General features: G+C 42.7%; 2 protein-coding genes across 3 annotated transcripts; one reads left to right on the top strand and one right to left on the bottom strand.

The window, feature by feature from the left end:
• Positions 1 to 1,834: 1,834 nt before the first annotated feature.
• Positions 1,835 to 15,494, bottom strand: KARS1 (lysyl-tRNA synthetase 1). 2 transcript variants are annotated; one of them, XM_010974611.3, is made up of 15 exons: positions 15,339 to 15,442; positions 12,880 to 13,059; positions 10,869 to 11,028; positions 9,756 to 9,921; positions 8,391 to 8,484; positions 7,852 to 8,038; positions 7,641 to 7,766; positions 6,369 to 6,488; positions 5,162 to 5,324; positions 4,881 to 5,054; positions 4,640 to 4,725; positions 4,236 to 4,321; positions 3,442 to 3,568; positions 2,659 to 2,802; positions 1,835 to 2,115 (listed from the first exon to the last, which is right to left on the bottom strand). In XM_010974611.3, exons 2-15 carry the CDS (start codon positions 13,023 to 13,025, stop codon positions 2,017 to 2,019), a joined length of 1,878 nt encoding a protein of 625 aa, XP_010972913.1. In that variant the 5' UTR covers positions 13,026 to 13,059; positions 15,339 to 15,442; the 3' UTR covers positions 1,835 to 2,016. The 2 variants fall into 2 exon arrangements, with proteins under 2 accessions (XP_010972913.1, XP_010972979.1); XM_010974677.3 differs by lacking the exon at positions 12,880 to 13,059 and having other exon boundaries at positions 15,339 to 15,494.
• Positions 15,495 to 15,515: 21 nt separating this feature from the next.
• TERF2IP (TERF2 interacting protein) lies at positions 15,516 to 22,905 on the top strand. The gene is made up of 3 exons (XM_010974742.3): positions 15,516 to 16,303; positions 20,269 to 20,393; positions 21,681 to 22,905. The coding sequence occupies exons 1-3, from the start codon at positions 15,628 to 15,630 to the stop codon at positions 22,074 to 22,076; spliced, it is 1,197 nt and encodes a 398-aa protein (XP_010973044.1). The 5' UTR covers positions 15,516 to 15,627; the 3' UTR covers positions 22,077 to 22,905.
• Positions 22,906 to 23,803: the final 898 nt, after the last annotated feature.

Raw genomic sequence — 23,803 nt, 5'->3', positions numbered from 1 at the left:
GCACGCTGGTCCTTGCAGTCCTTCGGTGGGCGGGCCCAGGAGTCTTGGTGCTAGTGCTCAGAGTCCAGCGACTTCCCGTGCTGTGCTTAGGTACCGGTGAAATGGGATCAGGGAAGCTGACTACCCGGTAAGGTAGATTCAAATAGAATGATGTGTCGAGCCAAACTGTGAGCGTAGAACTGGTTAAGGAGGTAATGAGGACTTTATAATCCTATTTTCCTTCCAGCTTTCATCCTGTTTGCCATTTTTCTTGCCATACCCCACAGACTAGTTGTCTGCTTCTGCTTCAGTTTCTATTCCCAGCCTCAAGGCCAGACAGATGGCTTCTGCCTCCAGCCTCCTACCAAACAGCTCTTTAGTAACCTCATTAATCCTTGTTTGCCTTTTCCAGGGGTCCACACTGACACTAGTGTTGCCTTGAAGTCCAGTCTCTTATCCTGACCCTACACCCTCTCCCTTGGTGATGATTGTGTTCATTTTAGTTGACACCACCTTGCTGAAGGATATGAGTTCTGAAGTGTCTCTTCTGAAATACCACCTGGTCATCTCACCACTGCTGCCAAGTGCTCTTGGGGCTGATGCTTCAATAGCAGCAAGGAGTGATGTGCTCAGCACTCCCTGAAGTAGTTCCCAGTTAGGTCGTTCCGTGTGCTTAGATCATTTTACCAGCTGTGGAAGTAGAAACCTGCTCTGTGAAACTAGACTGGCACCATTCAAACCAAGACGCTAGCAGGTTTTGCTGAGGTGCAAAAGCCAAGTCCTTTGTTGTGTGACTCGCTGGAAAAAAGGTTCCCCCAGCTGCCTCCTGGTGTCAGGGGCTCCATCGTAACAGGCCCTCAGCCATTCCCTTGTCACCTTCTTATCCGATAAATTGAGCTGAAAATAACAAGAATACTCTAGACTCACACTATTCAACATCCTTACTAGTCCCACCCGATGTCTAAAAGGCATGCCAAATTTAATACGTCCAAAACCATACACTCAACCTTCCTTTTCCAACCTGCACTTTCTCAGCTTTTTCCATCTCAACGCCAACTCTTACTTTTCAGTTGTTCAGGCCCCAACCTTGAAATCGATTCTTGTTCTCACACCCCACATCCCATTGGCAGATCCCGCTGACTTCAGGAACACAGACAAAGCCCAGTGGTTTGTAAACATCACCATCGTTTTACACCACCCAAGGCTAAGTTGTCCCCTCTCCGCAGCCCACGTGTCTCCCTTTCACTCTTGCCCTCCATTTGCTAACTAGAACAATCTTTGAAAATCACTACTTGAAACCTTCCAATGGCTTCACATCTCAAAACCTCTGCCTGGCTTACAGGTTCCTGCAAGACCTGGCCCCTCAGTGACCTTTACTAACTCCTGTCCAGCCATACCAGATCCCTTTGCTGTTCCTCAAAATGTAGCCCTCTAGTCTGGATCACGTCACGCTCTTCCACTCAGATCTCCATGTCTGTCCTGATCTCTACTTAAATGTCAACTAGAAGAGATCTTCCTTGACCACATATTTAAAGTAGCACCACCTCCATCCACCTCTTTTTAATAGCACCTTTGACCCCTTACCTTGCTCTATTTTTCTTCTTAGTATGCATCACTACCAGAAATAATATGGATGTTTAGTTGCCCCCACCCCTAAAGAGTTTAAGTTCCATGAAAGCAGGAACTTTACTGTTGTTCACTGCTGCGGCCCTAACCCCTTACAATAATGGCTGGCACAGAGCAGAAATTAATATAAATTTGTTAAATGAACAGAGTGGTATAATGCTAAACATTCATTAGGCAGCTGTCTGAGAAAAAAGATGACATTCCAAAAGTAAGAGTGATAAGACAGGAGTAGAGACAAATGGTTTATTTAGTAACAAGAAGTAAAAAGGAATTCTTAATTCCTCTTCTCTCTTCTTATGGCTGAACTGAACTGTGATAGTCACATAGCAATACACACAGGAATCCTCTCACAGTCCTTGATCTTTTGCAGAAACACAAAGATGCTGGAGTCACAGGACTTGCAATTGTTTTCTAGACAGAAGTGCCGGGTGCTGTGCTTTCCGATGTATCAGTAGTCGGGACATTCTCCTTCTTGTCTTCAGGTTTCATGGCAGGAAACAGAAGCACTTCCTACAGAAAACACAACGCATTCTGAAGCTAAGGATCACTCTCTGTCTCCCATCTATTCACCCATTCCTTTCACCTCTGGTGGTTATTTTTACCACCGAAATCTGGAGACCTGCATTCTTTTATTTCAATTCAGTCCCTCTCAGATACAGAGGAGGGCAAAGAACAAATGCACAGCACTGCCTGGGGCACGACATCAAAGAAGGAATAAACACAGAGTCTTCAAATATGACTTCTTCATCTATAACCATGGGATAGCAACTGCTTTCACACATCACAGGCTGACTTAAGGTAAATGAGATAATGCGCGTAGAGGGCCTAGCACATTCCCTGGATCCTCAAGAAATGCTGAACAGGTAGAATTTCTTCTGCCTCAGGCAAAAACCCCTCAAATCCTGTGAGGTCAGATGCTCTGACCCTCCGCCTGTGGAGACATATGTAACTCCTCTGCCTGCCCTCCCTCCTAGCCCAAAGCCCTTTCTTTATGCTCCAGGCCCACCAGGCTGTGCCTCCAACACAGCGCACTCCTCCCTGGCTGCCATGTACCTTGATGTTATTGGAGTCCGTGAGAAACATGGCAACGCGGTCGATGCCCATGCCCCAGCCACCTGTGGGGGGCAGCCCGTACTCTAGGGCGGTGCAGAAGGTTTCATCTATGAACATGGCCTCATCATCCCCGGCAGCTTTGGCCTAGAAGAGGAGAGAAGCACACAACAATGTTCCAGGGTGTGCCCTCTGTGTCTGAGTGAGCGAGTTAAAACGTTCAGAGGGATTACCATTCCAGGGATGCTCTGGACACCCAGCACTTGCCAGGAATTGGTTTCCCAGTAACTCCAGGATGGAGTCTTTTCTTTCAAAGACCTGGAGGTCAGGACTGATGAACTCTACCTCAGAATACATGCAAATTTCTCTGCAAAATGAAAACACTTCCACTGCCTGGGGCTCTGGGAGTCCAGTGAAATTGATTTCCAGACTCTGATGACAGTCTTTTTCCCATGTACTGGGACTTCCCATCAGTGGCAGAGCTAGTGCAAGCTGCCTGTGGGCACTGTCTTCTTGTCCCCACGCCACTTCAATAAATGTACCATCTAAGAAAAATTGCTTAATACATCAAGAAAAGTGCCACACTCCCCACGCCTAAGCTCTGTTTATGAAGAAATTCCAGGGCCAAAACTAGTCAAGTTTTCCATCTTGAAATGTGATTCCCTCCAGTGAAGCCTGTAACTCTCATCTTTCATTTCTGCTGAGGTCACCAAGAGTTGCACAAGACTCAGACCAGGGTTAAGGCTGCTATTTTCTGGTGAGTGGGCACACACTCTCCTGCTTTACCTTGGCCTGTTCTTCAAAAAGCTGCCGCTGTCGCATGGGGTCATTCAGCTCAGTGTAGGCATTGCATATTTCCTTTTTCATGACAAATAGCTCAAAGCGTTCAGTCAGACCTTCTTTAGAGCGGTGCCTGGGGACAGGAGACCAAAGGGGAGGCTGAAGAGGCAGGTTCACTAAGAACATCTGGTTATGAACACAAGAATTCCTGAATTCTGGTTGACTCAAACGTGTTACTGATTGTGATCTGAAGCCTGCACGCATTCTTGGCACCCAATCATTTGGTTCAATAGTGAGGAGAGTTAAAGACAAGGAAGCTTTCATTACCTTCACAAGAGACCTGTGTGGTAGACTGGTACACTGAACCATACCTACTGGATTCAGGCCCTTCTGTAGTCCCTGCCACTCTGACTCTGGGCTGCCCATAAGACTTGCTCTGGCCAATGGGACATTGGCAGAGGTGGCAGAAGCTTGATAGGTATTTGCACACCAGGGTTTATTCTTTTGGAATGCTTCCTCATGGAACCCAGCCACTCTGAAAGGAAGCCCTGGCTATGCTGCCAGAGAGCCCACATGAAGAGGCTCGGGAGGCCCAGATCCCGTGTGGAGGAGAAGCAAGATGCCCTGGCAGAGTTCCCAGTTGAAAAAAGCCACTTGAGTTACCCTAGCCAACACCACAGAGAGCAGAAAGACTACCCAATGAACCCACAACACACTGAGAAGTAATTGCTGTTTTATGCCACTAAGTTCTGAGGTTATTATGCAGCAATAGGGAAGGGAAACACCAGGCTTTATCTTACCATTTGGCCAGAGGGCTCATTATCTGCGGGTGATCACAGATGAATGTAGGATTGATGCACGTGACTTCCAAGAACTCTCCGACAAGCTTAAGGAAAAAGCAAAGTAGAGCTAGAGATCCCTTCTAAATGGCATTTTGATGGTCTCAGTCTTGGTGAAAGAGGACTCGGCTCCTACCTACACCTGATACCAGAGGGGTTTATCCTAAGCTTCTCAATGGTGGGTAAGGATTAACTGACGTAACCTACACAACTATTTGGCACAGAGCTTAGAACAGCAGGAATTCAAAACTTGTTCTTTCTCTGTTTTGAGCTGTCTTGTGAAGCTGCAGAAGTTCAGTCTCACAGTGGCATTTGCCTGCATGGGGAGCAGGGACATGAGCACTGGAGGAGGGGAGGCCTTTTACCTTATCAAGGAGCCTGGCTGTAGTCCGAGGTGGAGGACATTCAACAGCTTTTGCTACACAGATATCATCAAGAATTTTACGAGTTTCTGTAATACAAATGTACAAGTTAAGACAAAAGACATCACACTACCCCATTAAAAAGTATATAAGTAGAACAGCATGGGAAATTCTAGCCCTGACCTAACTAATTCAGAGCTGAACAGGAAGGAGGGCCCAACAGCAGAAGAGTGCATCACTTTACCTTCAGTTTCAAAGAGGTTAGTTTCTGGCAGCTTCATGTCCAGGGCTTTCTCAAGCTCTTCTACCATGCTGATTTTCCGGAAGGGTGGGGTAAAGTCAATCTCACATGCTTGGCCCTCTGGGCCATCTGGATGGTAGGTGACTTTGTAACTGCCTGTAATGTGCTTCACCATCCCTGGGAAAGAAATTTGCCATTTAAAGAGCACCAACAGGAAGTCCAATTAAAGCAGCACACCAGCCCTTCATACACGTGTGAAAGACAAAGGCAGCAGGAAGGGTCACCTGAAATCATCTTCTCCGTGATTTCCATGAGATCATGATAGTCTGCATAGGCCATGTAGAATTCACAGGTGGTGAATTCGGGATTGTGGGTCAGATCAATTCCTTCATTCCGGAACTGGCGTCCAATTTCATAAACCCGGTCAATGCCACCAACCACCAGCATCTAATAACAACACATGACCATGGACATGGCAGCTAATCTTGTCTGACTGGCTTGGGAAAGTTCCTGTCTACAAAAGCTGTAACTTGGCTTTCACAGTTCAAGGCCTGCTTTCAGGTCTCTACCCAAATGCTGCATGCGCTACTCTCTATAGGCCTTTGTGGACAGTCATCATTCAGTCTGGCTGCCCAGGATCACTGAAAACCCTTCCTTTGTCTGGAGTGTCCCCATCTTGTGAGTGTGAGCTTCTCTAAGAAAGAAGCCTCTTTTGGGATTAGGATGTTGGCATGTGACTCAAGTTCCTCATCAACCAGACACATCTGTGAGACTTCAGCATGGAAACAGGACGTGGGTAGTGCAGAGAACTCCTTCTGGTGAACAGAGTCAGAGATATCTAGCTTTTAGAGGTAGTAACCGCCAAGGTCCTAATGGCAATGACCTGTGCCTAGTGCCAGGATTATGAGCTGTGAACTGTTGAGTGGAAAAGTACTGGGTTCTCCACGGCAACAGCTCAGTGATATGATTCAGAATCATTCCTAGCTGTATGGTCTCCAAGCATGATTCTCTGATCCTCCTGGAAATTGTGAGCTTCCTTATGTATTTGAACACATTTTTCTTTTGCGTAAATACTAGTTTTTACAGGTTCTGCTGGCAGCTAAGAATCCTGAATGACAGTTTTTGCCATTTCTTCTGCTAATTTGAAGATATCTCCATCTTCCAGACAGAGTTCAACTCTTTCTTCTACAAAAGACTAAAATCAGATTTAATCCAAGGAGGATTATAAATTTAAAAGTGCTATGGGAACCAGAGTAGGTCAGGAGGATCTGTGCACCTAGGAAGGACAATCCCTTTGCCTCTGGCCTGTACTGCTCTACTAATCTTGTAGAGAAATTCTTGAAATTTAACACACAAAAGCCTGACAAATTAGAATACTCTCCTGGTTGTTAAATCCTCACTGTTCCTCTTATTCCTGACTGCACTTGTCTAGCCAATGGTTTCCCAGCCTTCTGCTTCCCTAAAGACACAGGGCACCTTCTTACTGATTACCTTATGGTAGAGTTCTGGGGCAATTCGCATATATAAGTTCATGTCCAGCTCATTGTGGTAGGTGATAAAAGGCTTGGCCACAGCTCCCCCAGGGATGATGTTCATCATGGGAGTTTCAATCTAAAAGCAGAAAAATTTAGTCATCAGACAGAGGTCTTTAAATCAGAGGCCTTGGGGACAGCTCTTGCTTCACATGTGATGAGTGTCTCTGACTCTGCTGTAGTCCCTAAGTAAAAGTTGAGTTCAACAGTAATGTGCAGGTGCTTGACAAAAAACAGAGATGGCTTGATTTTCTAGAATAGTCTCTTTTTATTAATCCCAAAAACCATTAACGTAGTACTGTAACCTTTCATAAGCTGTAAGTGGGAATTCAAATGGGTGCAGCCTTTATTGAGTTCAATTTGCAGTATTTTACTAAAAACGTAACTGTTTATATCCTTTGACTTATTCCACTTCTAGAAATCCATCCTACAGAAACACCTGCACAGGTGCACAGAGACGTTCACTGCAACATTATAGAAGAAAATCAGAAACTTCAATTGTTAATAGGGGAAATAAGTTACGCAGCATTAAAGAGGAATATACATGAATACACACACACACACACGCACGCATGCACAGGGCTCCAGAATATATCTGGGGAAGCAGGGAGAGAAAGCAGGTACATTACAATAAATAAGATGTGACTTCCTTTATGTTTAAAGCAAAAAATAAAAACCTTCCAGAACATTTACATGTGAAATGCACCTGCAACATGCACAGGTGTGTACGTATATATGCAGAATAAATGGCATGGAAAGATACATATTGAAATTCAAGTTTGGGGAGGGAAGTTAGTTGGAAAAACTGGGATTTTCAGTTTTGCTTCTGTTTATTTCTTTATTGTTTGAATTTATTTTACAGTAACATGGGCTCACCTTTCTCATACCATTACAAATATTAAATAGCTTCACTCTAAAAATTATCCTAAACAATTATTTTAAACAAATAAAAAAAAAAGATTTTAATGCTACAAAACAAGATGAGTCAATAATACATTGAATGTGGCATTTGTTAGCATGTGGATGGCCCTATGCTTTGTCCATTATCTTGGAAGTCAGTCCTACCTTCCTAATCAGGGCACTGAATAAACAAGGTGAAACAAAGACAAAGGCAAGAAAGGGGACTCTTCACTGAGCACGAAGGATACTGACACAGGATATGCCCTGGAGAAGGGAAGGGAAGTGAGCACAGCAAGGCAGCTCATTATGTCTGGTAAGAACTTTGAATCACCTCCAGAAATCCCAGCTCGTCCAAGAAACTTCTTATATATGTGATGATCTTAGAGCGGATGATAAATTTCTGCCTCACAAAGTCATTCAGGATCAAGTCCAAGTATCTCTGACGATATCGTGTTTCCTAAATCAGAAGTAACAGACAGAAATCACTGATGTGCCTGATTCAATGGATGATAAACCAGAGCGAGGAAGCATTGAGAACTTACCTTGTCTTTGAGGCCAAAGTGAAGATGAGGTAACATGTGCAAGCACGGAGACAGCAGTGTGATCTCATAGGGAATGATGCTCAGTTCGCCCTTTTTGGTTTTCCCAGGATTTCCCTGAACGCCAATTATGTCTCCCCGGCGCAGTTTGTTATTGATACGAATAAATTCTTCTTCTGACTTATAATTCCTGAGTGAAAAGAAAATACAAATCAATACACAATATCCCAAATTAAAAGTGACCACTGGTTTATGCTGGAACCCTCACTAAACTGTTAATAGCTAGTCAATGTGAGCCCAAGAAGAATCTAAGATTCAAGGTCAATTCTTAAAAAGTATTTTATTTTTAACAATCTGAGAGCAGTCATTACTCTCTAAGTGACCAGATGGCCTTTTTAGTCTCTTTTCAGCCTTACCAAACCATATGCCATTTCCTCTAACTTTAAATTTCAACAGAAAAAGAAAACCACATGGGCCTTTGTTCCCAATTGTGCTGTGCTGGGCCAACCTAGGAAGGCCTGTAACTGGGTATCTCGATATACCTGGAATTGGCCATGACTTGCAACTTGACCCCCTCTCCTCGAAGGTCATAGAAGATGAGCTTTCCCCCAGAAGCTCTTTTGGCATGGATCCTACCTAGAGAAAGAAAAGCAAGAGGGAGCTCAGTTAAGCTGGAAAAGCTATCTGAACCAAGCTCCTTTTAACGTTCAGAAAAACTAATCTCACATAAAAATGTAACAACATAAAACTAGGGCAACCAAACACCAAAGTTACTAAATAAAACAAAAGAGAGAATAAGGAGGATAACATCTCCCTGGAAAACGCAAACACTCAAGACACGCTCAGAACCAAAATTCCATTTCACAATGAGCTGAAAGACATTAAGAAAATAACACAGAATGTGAAAGAACACAAATCAGAATTAGAAAAACTAAGAAATGAGGTGAACTGTGAAAAAAGTGGAAATAAAGTAAAAAATCATCTCAGAAATGAAGCTTAAACTAGAAGGAAATAAAAATGAATAAACACAACAAATGACACCTTAAGAAAAAGTGGAAAGGAGGATAAAATTTAAAAATCAAAGTATAAAGAAAGATAAAAAGGATTTGAGAGTGACAAATACTGAGAAGCAAAGATACGACATATAGAAAGTCCCAAAAGTAAACCTAAGCAATAAATGATACAAAAAATTATATTCAAGAAAAAATTCCTAAAGTAAAAGACTTCAAGATACATATTTAATGGGCACACTGTGTACCCAAGAATACTAATCCAGAATAACTAACATCAAGACATATTTTAGTAAAATCACTGGACTTTAAAGAAAAATATATTTTTTGGCCATTTAAGTATTGGCAGTTCTCTCTAGGTGGTGGGATTATGGGCAATTGTTTCTCTATGCCTCTTTGAACATTTCAACATTGTAAATTTTCTACAATTAATAGTCTTATTATTTTGGGGGAGTAGGGGTACAAATGAAAGACAGGATTTATTTTTTTCTTTTAAAATTAAGGAGAAAATCCTACAGAGATTAAACTCCAAAATAAGCTTTCCAGAAATATAGTCTAGTGTAAAGCAGTCTCAGGACACAGACTAGAATTTTTAGGAGCTCAAGGCCATGGCTCCCACTGATGAAGGGAAGTCTTCATAAAGAATACGAGCAAGTAGCAGCATCAGGCCAGGAGTCTCCCACAGAGAAAGCCCCTTTCTCTGTAGCATCACCATTGGAATATGACCTCATGCCTCAGGGCTGCTTTAGTTTCTGAACAGACATACTGGCACCATCCCTAGTAAAGTAGCCTCAGACCCAGGCTAGTTGAGAGCAAGACCACCTCAGATCTTCCTTTGTGCAACTGGAGAGACCTGCCTCTGTGGGATCTCAGTAAACTTCCAGGGAGTCTTCCTACCTGCCACCTTTAAGGTGATGTCAGTCAGGTGGTCCCCAGGCTGCAGGTGACTGTATTCTTGGATGAAGTGAGTGAGTGAGATGTCTACGTGGAATTTGTGTGGGTATGGGTCTTCCCCATTAACCTTCATTTGTTGGACTGCTTGGCTACGGATCTTGTAGTATTGCTGTTAGAAAAAAAGTTTTTGAGAAGTTGAACTTGATCAGACCAGTGATCCACCTAGCAGGGCACTGTGTTTTGCCTTAGAGGGGCCCCCAAACACTAAGGTTTCTTTAACCAAGCCCTCTGCACCCTTGAAATCACAGGATTGTATATGGAATAAGATTTGCACTTAAAAAATATGCAGGGTGGCCAGATCCATAGCTGGAAGTGAAGGCCAGAATTCCAAAATGCAAGCTTCAACAAAAAGAAAAATCAGACTTCTTCCTAAAATAGTAAGTTTAATTGGTAGAGGTGGCTCTGGCTACTACTTTTTGGACGCATCTGCATGGTGAGTCACTTATCTTTCTACTTTCCTACCCCTGGCCATGCACCAGACTTTTCTCCAGGACAGGCCCATAGGCATGGGGGGTGTGAAAAGGGAATATTCCATAGCGGGGGTCAGCAAACATTTTCTGATGCAACTACTCAACTCTACCATGTGAAAGCAGCCTTAGACATATGTAAACAAACGGGCATGGCTGTGTTTCAATACAATTTTATTTATAAAACCAGAGAGGGGGGATGGGACGTGGTGGTGGATTTGGCCTGTGGGCCATAGTTTGCCAATCTCTGGTATAAAGTAAACCCTAGGCCCTCTTTAGGGAGATGTTTTCTCTGGGGCTGCTACAAGGCCGAGCTACCTCCAAGGAAGATTAATCAGTCACCCGGAAGTGCTGTATTCTCCCAAATGTCTGCAAATATTAAGAAAAATGCACAGGGCCTGTGCCTTTACCCCGATGGAGTGGTGGGGGGCCATCTCAATTTGTAGTGACCCAGGGCCCGATGCCTGTTCCAGCTCCTATTTATCTCCTTAGTCACTGTCCCTCCTACCGACTGGTCCCAAGGAATTTGCCATAAGCCTCATCCAAAGCTTCCCTGTGCCCAGTCAGGGCAGTGGTACAGAGGACTCACATTAGGGTCTAGGCTCTCCTCGTCCGTACCCACACCATTGTCAGCAGTGTGGCTGGTGGCAGCAGCAGTGGCCTGGCTTAGCTGTTTCTCACTGAGCTCCTTCTGCTTGGCCTCCTTCTCTGCTATTTTCTTCTCAGCTTTCAGGCGTCTCTTTAGCTCACTGTTGGGAAGATAAACATGTTCAATGTGACAGGTGCCTGAAGAGTCCTCTATGTTCTGCCCCACAGCCACTTATCAAATATGAACAGCCTGAGGGAAATGCTCTTGCCCAGTTCTATGCCCCCAGTTAGTCTCTTAGTCACTAAACTCTATAGTAAAAGAGACAGGGGAAAGGTAAGATTAGAATAATCTTTCTCAGTCTCTTTTTTCCAGTCTGAGGTCCTCGGCATTAGATCCCAACTAAAAATCAAGATACAACAGGACAAAGAAAACCTTACATGTTAGTTGATACACAGAATAGGAAAAAGGGTTTCCAGAAAATCAGCAAGATAGGCTTTTCTCAAGCTAATTAGGCTCATGACCCCCCCTGAGGTCAGGGACTGAATCTTAGTTGTCTGGTATCCTCTGCAGAATACGAAGTTCCTAGAACATCAGATCTGATGTGTGATAAGGCAAAATCTCTAGCAGCTCTGCCTGTCACTTCCCTCCTCTTCGGTTGTGGGTTAGTGTGGGGTGGGGTGAGGGAGATGTGGCTCTTCAGAGTCCGAGAAGACACTCCACTGACAAGCTCTGAGCATCGATCAACGCATTGGCAATGGCCCTCAGCATTGCCTCACTCTCCCCAGTGGAGCCTTATTTTGTCAACAAATGGGGTAGAAAAGCGTACAAAACAGCACAGCGTAGGGGATGATATACCACCTTAAGAGTTAGCCTGCCTGGAGCTAAATTCCAGCACACCTCCCTACCCATTATGTGACCTTGGGCAAGTGACTTAATTTCTCCCTCTCGGTAAAATAATAAGCACTCCCCTCCCCAAATGTTACTGTGAAGATTGAGATGATAAGCATGTAAATGTGAGCTATTCTAGAGATCCTTCACTATCTGAACCCTTCACTCTCTGCCTCCAAGACAGAAACCTTACAGATTTGGATAAATTTCTGGTCAAATCTCTCACAATGCAAACTCTTGATTCTTGTCTTGTCACTGAGACTCAAACACTGAAGCAATTTGTACAACTTAAGTTTAAATAATTTGAAATCTTGCTATCTGAACCCAGAAGCCAAAGAGACTTGGGTAGAGAACAATAGATAGCCTCATTTTTCAAACAGAATTGATCATTCTTACAAACCACCAATGAAACATGGCAAATGATCCTTAGTCAGGTTTGCATATTGTCTGGCTTCAGGGCACATTCTTAATTATCTATGAAATTAGAATAATTCAATTAAAAAAACTTAATTGGAGATTTGAAATGATCATCTTTTAAGAAAGAAAACTGACTCCAAGGACCTCAAAGTAGGGGGTCTCTGTCTGCATATAACCTGTTTTGTAGCTGTTGTGAAGCCACCTTTCCAGAATAGTGTGCTAGGCCTACTGTGCTGTAATTCAGTCAGCGGGCATCTAAGGTTCTTCCCAGTGTTAACATAATAAACCTGTTTTCCATTCAACTAGATATTGCTCTTTAAATCAAATCAACCATAAGAATAATTCAAAAAAGGTACCAGGGGTAAGAACTAGAAACCAAATTAATCTCAGGGATAAAAAAATTCCAGAAAGACAGGGAAGGGAAAATAGAAAATAACTTGCATTAATTATTTCATAATTTATTCATAGAGGGTTTTGTTTTCAGCACTGTTCTAGAATAAGACCCAAAAGTCATCTCAAGGATCTATGGGGTGAGAATTTGAATTTATTAATTAGAAAATGAGAAGGGACTATTGGTTTTGGTAGGTAGCAGGGCTGTTTCCTTAGCAACGAGTCCAAAGACTTAGCCAGAGGCTTAACAGAAAAGAAACTAAGCAAGGGAAGGATTTTTGCTCCCAGAGCAATAAAGAAGGTAATAAGCACCAACCTTCTTTTATCAGAAAGTGGCTTGTCCTTGTGAATCGCTGTGAAAGGAGCAAGTTGACGCAGGCGCAGCTCCCTCTGCCCCCACTGTGCCCAGGAGGTTTGGTGCAGGGACCCCCTAACAAGCCTTATAGCAGCTTGCGTCAACATGGCAGAACACCCTGGAACTACCGATTACCACCACCTACCAGGAAACACAGAGATGTGGTGTCAGATGGACAGATAGTACACATACTCCCAACCAGCACTCCTACTCTTATGGTTTGGGTGCGGGAGAGGGGGAGGTCACAAAACCTTTCAGCGTCCCATTTTACATAGGACCCTCTCAACTGACAGCAGTCCTCAAACACTCACTGAGCTGTAACTGTAACTTACAATGTTCTCAGTCCTGGCTATGGTAAAAAGGTGCATATCCAGGGTCAGAAGTTAACAGCAAGTCAATCTATGGTTCATAGGTAGAAATGATCACAATATTCTAGAAAATGGGAGACAGGGCATGAGGCAGCGAATCTGAAGCCTCTTATATGTGGTTTCTCTCTTGGAGATGAAATATCTGGCCAAAGAAGGCAAATGGGAAGCATGTAAAATGTCACTATCAACAGCAAATTCTAGATGAAGCTAAAAACAAACCACACAAAAGCAACCGAGTCAAGGACAAGACTTGTTTGGGGTTCTAGGAACAAGGAGGAAAGAATTTCAGAAAGAGTCTTAGGCTACATTACAATTATACATTAACACTGGAAGGCAACAATGACAGGGACCATGTTCTTTACTGCATTAAAATAAATTTGGCCTTTCACTTTGCGAGTGAGTTGCCTGGCAGGCAGCCCATCTGTTTTTAAAGTTGGAGAGAATAACTGGCATAAGATGGTGCTCACTAAAGATTCAGACCAAGGAAGTTCCAAGAACAATTAAGAAATAGAAGGAAATAGTAACCATAAAAAATTATTTTAGTCTATATAGTTACTAGAGAAATGAACATCAACAGCAGATTCTCATACACATGAGGAGCTATGGTGCAGTCAGTATAGAGTATGAATTGTGGAATTACAGACTGGATTTTAGATATCTACTCCCGAGCTTTGGATCAGTGATGGACCAAACTTTAGGCATACACATTTCAGCAATGCATTTAATCACCAGAGTCTCAGTCTATTAAATTGAAAAACGGACATTAACACTTCCCTTGTGAGGTTATTATCGAGATTAGACAAAATCCGTATAGTTTTAGCATAGGGCCCAACACAAAAAAGCTGCTTTAAAAAGTGGTTGCTGTAATTAATCTAAGAAAAATCAGCAGAAAGGAATTGGTCAGTTTCCTCAATTTACCCTAAAATCATACCCTCAACTGGAGACTCTGCATAGGAGGCATATGTGGTTTACAACCCTAACACTCAATCACTGATGTAGCAGATCAAAGTTCAATCTTCCCAAAGGTGTAAGTCCAACGCCAGGTTCCAAACTTGTATAGAGATCCATGAGACATTCTCTGAAGAACAATGTATTAGGGTGCTATCAAACCATAAATTTAGATATTTCCTTTCCCATTTTCCTAAAATATGAAGCATAAACTCAGAGACACAAAAGGAAACATCAATTTTTATTAGCTAAGTGCAATTCCATCAGGATTCCGGAAGAACTGAGTGAGCCCTAATGCACTAAAGCAGCCATTACATGCAATAAACTAACTTCTCTCCTATGCCTCTGGAACGGTATTACATTTATGTCCTATCCTTGGAAGTACTGAGGAAACAGTCGCTCAAATCACTGCCTATATTCTATGACGAACTGCGATGACAAGGAGTGTAATACTTAAAGAATATAAGATACAGTTAGCGAAAGGGCGGCTAATTTTGATTTTATATTTACCTTCATACTCCAAGGATTTGGGGTTATCAAGGAAAGATACATCCAGCAGTGCTAAGTGCAGCCTGGTGTACCCAGCTGAGTAAGACAGTCCCTACTGCTAGACAATGGTGACTGGACTCCATACTCACAAGTCCTTTGACTAACCCATATGAATAAGTGCAAGGCACAGTTTTAGAACGGACCCCTCTAGTACAAAAGGGTCAGAAAGGCCTTGATGAGGCCAAGGGAAATGTGAAGGTCTTTCTGAAAAGCTAGGGTATTTAACTTTTCTCCAACTTCTTTACCTGGGCGTGGCTCAATAATAAAGCATTTCTCGGAGGAAAGGAGTAAATTTCCCTTTTCTCTGTCACCGCCCAGTTCTCCGCATTCTCTTACTCCAAGAGTACTACAGGGAGGAAGGACTCAGCCGGCGCGGGTGCACCCGGGCATCCTGGGAAGTAGTTTCAGGGCGTAGCGGCTACGTCCCAGAGTGTCCGTACCCACGAGAACCAGCAGGAAGGTCCCAGGCACAGCCGCCTTGGCCAGAGCCTCGAAGCGCTTCCTAGTCCAGTCTCTCCGACAGCAAAGGTTTTAATGATCCGCAGCGACACTTACTTTTTGCTCAGTTTCGGCTCGCCGCCGTCTACTTTAACTTCAGCCGCCTGCACTGCTGCCATCTTCCCAGAGGGCTGGACCTAAAGAGGATAAGGGTCGCAAAGCTATTTCCGGGTCACGCTCTGAAGCCCCGCCTCTTCCTGGGGGCGGGCACTTTTCGCGCGCAGTTGCCGCGCAGGCGCAGTGTGGGGATTCGCGGCCGCCGCGTCTGAAGCGTTCCCTCCGTCAGTGGGGCTCGGTGCTCCAGACGCTCGTTAGGGGGCAGCTTTTCTGGTGCCCGGCGTCAGCTATGGCGGAGGCGATGGATTTGGGCAAAGACCCCAACGGGCCCACCCATTCGTCGACTCTGTTCGTGAGGGAGGATGGCAGCTCCATGTCTTTCTACGTACGACCCAGCCCAGCGAAGCGCCGGCTCTCGACGCTCATTCTGCACGGCGGTGGCACCCTGTGCCGGGTGCAGGAGCCCGGCGCGGTGCTGCTGGCCCAGCCCGGGGAGGCGGCGGCCGAGGCCTCGGGCGACTTCATCTCCACGCAGTACATCCTAGACTGCGTGGAGCGCAATGAGAAGCTCGACTTGGAGGCCTATCGGTTGGGCCCAGCTCCGTCGGCCGACCAGACCCCAGCGTCGAAGCCCGGGGCTCAGGCCGGGGCCGCCGCCGTCGCGGAGCCCGAGCCGCAGCCGCACACGGGGCGTATGGTCTTCACGGACGCGGACGACGTGGCCATCTTGACCTACGTGAAGGAACATGCCCGCTCGCCCAGCTCCGTCACGGGCAACGCCTTATGGAAAGCGATGGAGAAGAGCTCGCTCACCCAGCACTCGTGGCAGTCCCTGAAGGACCGCTACCTCAAGCGCCTGCGGGGCCAGGAGCATAAGTATCTGTTGGGGGAGGCCCCAGTGAGCCCCTCCTCCCAGAAACTCAAGCGGAAAGCTGAGCAAGACCCTGAGGCTGCTGATAGCGGGGGTGAGGCCTGCGGCTGCGAGCGCGCGGGCCCCCGGCTGTCGCCTGTGCTGGGGCGGGGGCGGGGATCTCCCTACCTTCCGGCGTCCATGTTGGCGTCTTTGGTAACATCGCCCAGCCCCCCCCCCCCTTGATATCGGGGTAAGATTGTACCGTTTTCTAATCTCTTTAATTCACTTTTCCAATAATTAACGTGATCCGATATTCAAAAGTTACAAAAAATATGGAAAATTCTCCCGTTTCCTGCCCACCAGCTACGCAGATTTTCCCCCCATGGGCAACGGGAAACCAGCCTCTTTGGTATCTTTTCAGAGATATTTCACAGACTCGTTTTAAAAAATATTTTTCATGTATTCGGGTAGATTGAATATAGGCCGTTTTAAAGCTATGTCGGCCTAAGATGTTTTAATATCTTAGGTTAAATGAATGCATATTCACATAAGAAAGTTCTTAACAATTGGAAGTCACTTCTGCTTTCGCTCAGGTAAAGTGAGTTTTTAAAGCAGTTGACTGTTGGGATTCAGGTGTGATAGAACTGTGCAAAGCTGTTAAGGTGCTTCGCTTCTGATAGAACGGATATTGACAGCTTAAACGGACAGACTCTTGTTTAATGAGGCCTATTTCTTTCCCACTTTCCTTCTCTCGCATGTGGCTGCTCTGCATAACAGTTGAAGTCTGGGGAGGTAAACTCTATTTTCTCCTGTTCAGTATGCTTAATAGGAGTTTTGGTAAAGTGACATTTGAGATTGATTCATTGAACAGATATTTGAGTGCTAGACACCTATCCTGCTGGCATATAACAATAAATATAAATTTCTGCGGCCATGGAGCTAAACACGCCAGCTAGGCAGTGGTAAGTGCTATACAGAAAAATAATTCAGGGTTGGGACTGAGGAGGAGGTTGTTTTCTGCTGGGTAAGAAGCGAAAGTTACTATTACAAGCTGAAAACATGAGTAGAGAGAAAAGGAAATGAAAGATGTAGCCAGGTGATTATCTGAGGGAGTGTTCCAGGCTGAGGGAATACTAAGTGCAAAGGTCCTGAGGTGGGAGTTTGGCTGATGTGTTCTTGTAGCAACAGATCAGTGTGGCTGGAATGGAGTAAGCAAGAGGGAGAGTTCTAGGAGAGAGGACAGGGCTATGTGTACAGGTGAAGGAGATCATGTAGGGACTTGATTTTAAGTCAGCGGTGTGGAGATGGCTGGTGGACCAGTTGGAACTTGGGACAAGATTAATCTGGATTCACCCTATCAGTGTTTTGATAGTCACATATTTAAATGTAAAAATTAAAATCCTAAAGTGATCAGGAGAAAATGTGGATAAATGTCCTTTTTAATAGTAGTGTGTTGATAGTCCTGAAACCAGGAAAACTAAGAAAACGTATTTGATTACTTAAAATTGAAAGCTACTCTTGATAAAGCCAGAGGACAAACTGGAAAATATTTCCAATACATTGCAACAGAGTTAATTTCCTTAATGTCCAAAGAGCTTGCGGAAGTTAGTAAGTAAAAGAAAAACTACTAGAAAGATGACTAAAAGAAATGGAACAGGAAATTTCCAGAAAAGGAAGTCAATAAATGACTAATAAGCAAGTAGAGAAATACTGTTATTAAGTAAAAATAAATTAGATCCTGAGCAGAGGACCAATACAAGCCATACCTGGACTTCTGAACCCATGGAAATAAATGTGTGTGGTGGTACTTTTTCAGAAAAGTAATCAGAGCAAGGGAATACCATATTTTATCCGTCAGATTGGCAAAAATTGACAGAATGGGTAACGACCTGAGTTAATGAGGTATAGGAAACGAGTACACTCCTACATTATTAATAGAAGGAAATTGGTAAAATTTTTTGAAGGGAATTTTGATACCATCTGACAACATTTAAAATGTGTGTTTTCTTAAACATGGTAATACTGCTCCTAAGAATTTACCTTACAGATAAGCTCAGGATGTAAAAGAGTACATAATGAAAAGTAAGTCTCCCTGCTCCCCACCCCCTCCCCTGCCTCCATCCCCAGAGACACCCACTGATTGTATCATCCCCAGTCCATGTCCTTTTGCTCATAGTAACACTAGCACACTAGATATCAGTTAGTTCTGCAGTTTGCTTTCTTTTTTTAACTTAATAGATCTTGAAGGTTTTGTGTGTACATTATTTGCCTCGTTTTTTTCTTGTTCATTGCATTGTGTTTTATTTTGTGAGCCATAATTTGTTTCTACTTTATATTATAGAAAATTTTAAACATTTACAGAAGTAGAAAAAATAGTATAGTAAACTATACTGCAAGTACTCATCACCCAACTTCACCTGATTATAGTTCATGACCAAGTTTTTCGTCTGTACCTTTCATCCTGACTTCTGGGATTATTTTGAAGCCAGTGCCAGGAATCATCCCATTTTATCTATTTCAGCTTGTATTACTAAAAGATAAGGCTTCTTTTTAAAAATTTATGTAAGATAAAATTGACTTATTTTGATATACAATTACGTATTTAAAATTAAAAAATTTTTATTATAAAACATACATTGCATAAAATTTACCACTTGAGTCATTTTTTTAAGTGTTCAGTTCAGTAGCATTAAGTACATTCACATGTGATGCTGTTGTTACCACCATCCACATCTGGAACATTTTCATCTTCCAGAGCTGAAACTCGTACCCATTAAACACCAACCCCCATTCTTCCCTTCCCCAGCCCCTGGCAACCACCATTCTGCTCTCTGTCTTTTGAATTTGATCTTTAGATACCTCATGTGAGTGGAATCATACACTGTTTATCCTTTTGTACCTGGCTTTCTTTACTTAATGTCAAGGCTAATCCATGTTATAGCACGTGTGAGAATTTCATTTCTTTTTCAGGTGGGAAAATATTCTACTTTATTACCACATTTTGTTTATCCATTCATCCATTGATGGACACTTAGGTTGTTTCCACATCTTGGCTGTTGTGAATAATGCTGCTATGGTATGGGTGTATAATATCTGTTTGAGACCCTGCTTTCATTTTTGGGGAGTAGACTCAAGTGGAATTGCTGTATCATTTGGTAATTATATGTTTAATAATTTGAGGGGCTGCCATACAGTTTTCCAGTTACGGGTTTTAACACGTGTATAGATTTGTGTAACTGTCACCAAAATCAGGATTAAGAATAGTTCCATCACAAAAAAGTCCCTCGTGTTGCCCTTTAGTAGTCAGTTTATGTTAAGTGGAAAAGAGCAGAGTTAAATTCTCAGAGAACAAAGAGTAAAAGGGAAGCAGGAGGATGTTTAGCCTTCGAATGCCCTCCTTTCTGTACACGGTATGTGGTAGATTGTGATAGACACCTCCTCCCCACCCACATCTGTCTTCAGCTAGGAGAGCTACCTTACCCAAGGCCCTGTCGTCTTAAGCTAGCATCCAGTGACTGATCTATGCAACATTACAACATCTTGACTCCCTTGCCCCAACTAGGTCAACTCTGAAGAGCCTTCTTAGCTTCAGGCTTCTCTATGGTTTCATTTGAGACCTTGTTGGAACTCTTTCACAGCTCAACTTCTCTGCCCACTCCTGCTTTCTTCTCTTCAGCAGGTGTTTCTCCAGGAAGACTTCCTAATCAGCACCTTACATGTTGATCTCCATCTCAGGATCTGCTTTCCAGAGAACCCAATTTATAGCACAGTTTTGTTAATTTGCAAAATCTATAAGTAAAAATCAAAAAATTAATTAGCTTGGAATATTTTTATTTTACATATTAGAACTTAGGAAAATATCACCATTTTTATAGTACAACTTTTCAGAAGTGAGAGTAGAAATTATTCAACATGTGTGTCTTATGTTTTTCTTACCCTTCTGCTCAGAATCAGTTGTCTTCTAATTCTAATAGAAAAAAAGTGGGCTCACTTCTGGCCCAGAGCTCATAAAGTGTTTACTGTATTTCTGGTTTCTGTAAGAGGTTAATTCAAATCTGGTGCTGTTCTCTTTAATAGAACCACAGAATAAGCGAACTCCAGACTTGCCTGAAGAAGAATTTGTAAAAGAAGAGATCAAGGAGAATGAAGAAGCAGTCAAAAAGATGCTTGTAGAAGCTACCCGGGAGTTTGAGGAGATTGTGGTATGTTAACTAGATTTAACTCATATTTTTCCCCTACATCCATTCTCCTCTTTGAAATTGCTCATCCCATTTGAGGCTCAGAAAGGTACAAGAGAAGTTCACGATGAAAGAAAACAATGGAAAGTGGGACTGATCTAGGTTTCAGGCATGTAGCTTTTAGTTTTTGGAGGACAATTTAAGGAGGGGAAGAGGGAGAAAGATTGGGGAGAATTATTTTTAAACAGTATAAAGGATCTCATTTTGAATAGTTTGATCTCAGTGTAAGTTTTTTTAAGTTAAGATGACAGATTTTAAATTTGTTTTTAAAATTGTTTTTGTGCTTTTCAGGTAAAAATACGTAATTTCTTAAAGAGTTTAATTTTTTTTTATAAAGCAGTTTTAGCTTTTTTTGTGTACTTGAAGCTTTTTTAGACTTTTTTAGCTCTTCCATATTCAGTTAGCTTCTAATACTTTTTCGAACCCCACATTTAATCATAGAGAAAGGCAATCATAAAATAATGAGTAGTAAATCTGAATTATACTTGCATATTTCTCTAAGAAAAAAGATCCATTAACTTTTCTTACTAACACCAAGGAAAATGGTTAGGCCCCAGTCTAAAATAGGAAAATAATTTAAAGTTCATTTAATTGAAAGTTGGTTCATTTTCCAAAAACTTTCAAGTACTCTCAACAACCCTCAAATATGGCTTACATAGGTCTCTTCTCACATACCTGCTTTGTAATGTGCCTAAATATAGTACAGCATGGAGGCCTTAATGTAGTCATACAGCAGTGTTTTTTGAGTACTTCTTATTTGAAGGCATTGGTCTGCACTGAAGATGTGGTGATGAGCAAAACAAATATAGTTCCTGCCCTTATGGAGCTTATAATCTGAGAGTGAAGTCAAATTTTTAACAAATAATCTAATGCGTAGATATGTACACAGATGTATGCATATACATATATTTTTCATATTTAGTGTAGCTTATATTCTGTTGAAATACCATAGTTAATCACGCATGCACATATATACATTCATATGCACACACAGGCACATATAAACTCCATACACATACTCCCCCTTACCCTCACGCACATGTCTTTATATACACATAAATCCACATATGCGCACACATCCAACATGAGTAAATATAAGAAGAAACATAGCACATTAGAGGAACTGAAGGATGTCTAGAGTCATTGGGGTGAAAAGAGCAAGGAGGTGGTAGTTGGGAGAGACCACATATTGTAAGAGTAAGTGTTCGTGATTGGTAATTAGGAACTGGTCGTGTTTATCACTTTCTCTAGGTGGACGAGAGCCCTGATTTTGAAATACACATAACAATGTGTGATGACGATCCACCTACACCTGAGGAAGACTCAGAAACACAGCCTGATGAGGAGGAGGAAGAAGAGAAAGTTTCTGCACCAGAGGTGGGAGCTGCCATTAAGATCATCCGGCAGTTAATGGAAAAGTTTAACTTGGATCTGTCAACAGTTACACAGGCCTTCCTAAAAAATAGTGGTGAGCTGGAGGCTACTTCCTCCTTTTTAGAGTCTGGTCAAAGGGCTGATGGGTATCCCATTTGGTCCCGACAGGATGACTTAGATTTGCAAAAAGATGATGAGAGTACCCGAGATGCATTGGTCAAAAAATTTGGTGCTCAGAATGTAGCTCGGAGGATTGAATTTCGCAAGAAATAATTGGCACAAGATAATGAGAAAAGAAAAAATGTGTGGCAGGTAAGGCATTCAAAAAAAAATTTGTGACCATTGAACTTCAGAGATTCTTACGTTGGAAATGACCTTATCTTTCGACCAATGCTGCTGTTGCTCTGTGAGTCCTAGATTTTGTAGCTAAGCAGAGTTGTGTAGGAGGATAAAAATAAAAGAAAGTGGATATATTTAGAGCTGTCCCTGGCAGTTATCAGTGTGTTTATGAAAGGAAAATTGAAACCAGAGAGAGATTGGTCTACATAGTAGTAATCCTTTTTTGGAATGGAATCCTTGCTATATTGGTGACAGGAGTGACAAAATCAAAGGAGGAAAATTAGATGGGTCTTTTTAGGCAGCATGAATAAAGAGCCTCCTATCCTTTGGCAGAAGCTCCTCTGGATTGTGATAGATTCCAAATTAAGAATCTAGAAATGTGGAAAGATTTAATTACAGTGCCCTGAACATTGACTGTCCCAAACCCTTGTATCCTCCAGTGAGCTCTGATTTCTAGACTGCTTTGAAAACTCCATATTCCTTTTGCCAACTTGATATTTGGGGACCCTGTTCTTGGCTCTTCTTTTCTTCGAGTCTGGGTTGGTTAAGTCTCTAGCATGTGTTTCTTTACCTACCGTCCAGTTGTGTTTAAAACACACACAAAACTATAGAGAGTCTTGAGAAAAGTCTGCGTGGGTACTTAGTAATGTGTTTTTATTTATTGAGGATAGTTTTGTGCTAAAGACTATTAGATTTAAAAATTAGAGGATTAATTCTTCTTTGTTGTGTTGCTTTCATTATTGAAAATAAATAGAACTTTGTATTTGAGTCTCCAATAAGTGTTTTCTTTGATTGTATTCACAGAACCTTTTAGTTATAAAAACCATAAAGGAACTAACATTTTTGGCTCTTAGTAATTAGAACTAATAAGGGGTTCCACTTTAGAGCTAGTAGGCCACTAGAAAGAATCTGTTTCTTCTGGATGGAGCAAAGAGATCTGTGCCAAGGACTGAAAGATGGCATAACAAGGTGACCTGCTGAGAGCCAAAGGGGAGAGAAGCCAATAAGGAACCATCAGGTGTGTAACAGAAGGTGTCATTGCCCTTCCGAGATCCCGAGTGCTCACCGTTCCAGCACATGCCCTCAACAGGAGTCCTGTGGTAAGCATCTGCTTGAGGTTCTGTCTCTGCTCGATGTGCTCTGGAGTTAATGCCTCTGAGAGCGGCTTTCAGCTAATGGTGAATGGGAATCAGGATGCAAACCCAGTTGCTTTGCTGACCAGAGAAATGACAGCTGAATATTTTAGTAACCCCTTGAGTCAGACAGTGGTTTCCATACCATCTTTTAGAGGCTGCCACTAGAAGAAAGCATGTGGTATTCATATGCACATGCCCAGAATGGTATGAATGTACCTGCACAGGCCTCTTTCTCTTATTTCACATCCCTCCTTTCATACTAGTGCATCCTGGAATCATCAGTTACACTCAGATTCTTTCCTAAGAGTCTGCTTCTGGGGGAACCCAGCCTAAATCAAAGCACTTAACCTTTCCCTCCTCCTTAGCGCATTGGAAGGATACAACACACTCTTGGTAATAACTGTAGCTCACTACAGTAGTGAGTCATTTAAATGGGGATTGGGAGGGATTGGGTGGTGGGTATTTAATTAAAATGTGTTCTCTGTTGTGATGTGACTCCAGGGTGGTTGAAGATCATTGCTTTAG

The sequence above is a fragment of the Camelus dromedarius genome, chromosome 9, assembly GCF_036321535.1.
Source record: "Camelus dromedarius isolate mCamDro1 chromosome 9, mCamDro1.pat, whole genome shotgun sequence".
Taxonomy (NCBI): Eukaryota; Metazoa; Chordata; class Mammalia; order Artiodactyla; family Camelidae; genus Camelus; species Camelus dromedarius.
Note: the sequence above shows the minus strand (reverse complement) of the source record. Positions and strands in the feature narration are given on the sequence as shown.

What these genes read in the sequence shown, in the direction of transcription:
- KARS1 (XM_010974611.3), bottom strand. Translation starts at nt 13,025, where the DNA reads ATGTTGACGCAAGCTGCTATAAGGCTTGTTAGGGGGTCCCTGCACCAA. An exon ending in CAGCCAGGCTCCTTGATAAG is followed by an intron (nt 4,322 to 4,639) that starts GTAAAAGGCCTC and finishes TTTTTCCTTAAG; the next exon opens with CTTGTCGGAGAGTTCTTGGA. An exon ending in CGGACTCCAATAACATCAAG is followed by an intron (nt 2,116 to 2,658) that starts GTACATGGCAGC and finishes TGTTTTCTGTAG; the next exon opens with GAAGTGCTTCTGTTTCCTGC.
- TERF2IP (XM_010974742.3), top strand. Translation starts at nt 15,628, where the DNA reads ATGGCGGAGGCGATGGATTTGGGCAAAGACCCCAACGGGCCCACCCAT. An exon ending in TGAGGCTGCTGATAGCGGGG is followed by an intron (nt 16,304 to 20,268) that starts GTGAGGCCTGCG and finishes TCTCTTTAATAG; the next exon opens with AACCACAGAATAAGCGAACT. An exon ending in GGGAGTTTGAGGAGATTGTG is followed by an intron (nt 20,394 to 21,680) that starts GTATGTTAACTA and finishes CACTTTCTCTAG; the next exon opens with GTGGACGAGAGCCCTGATTT.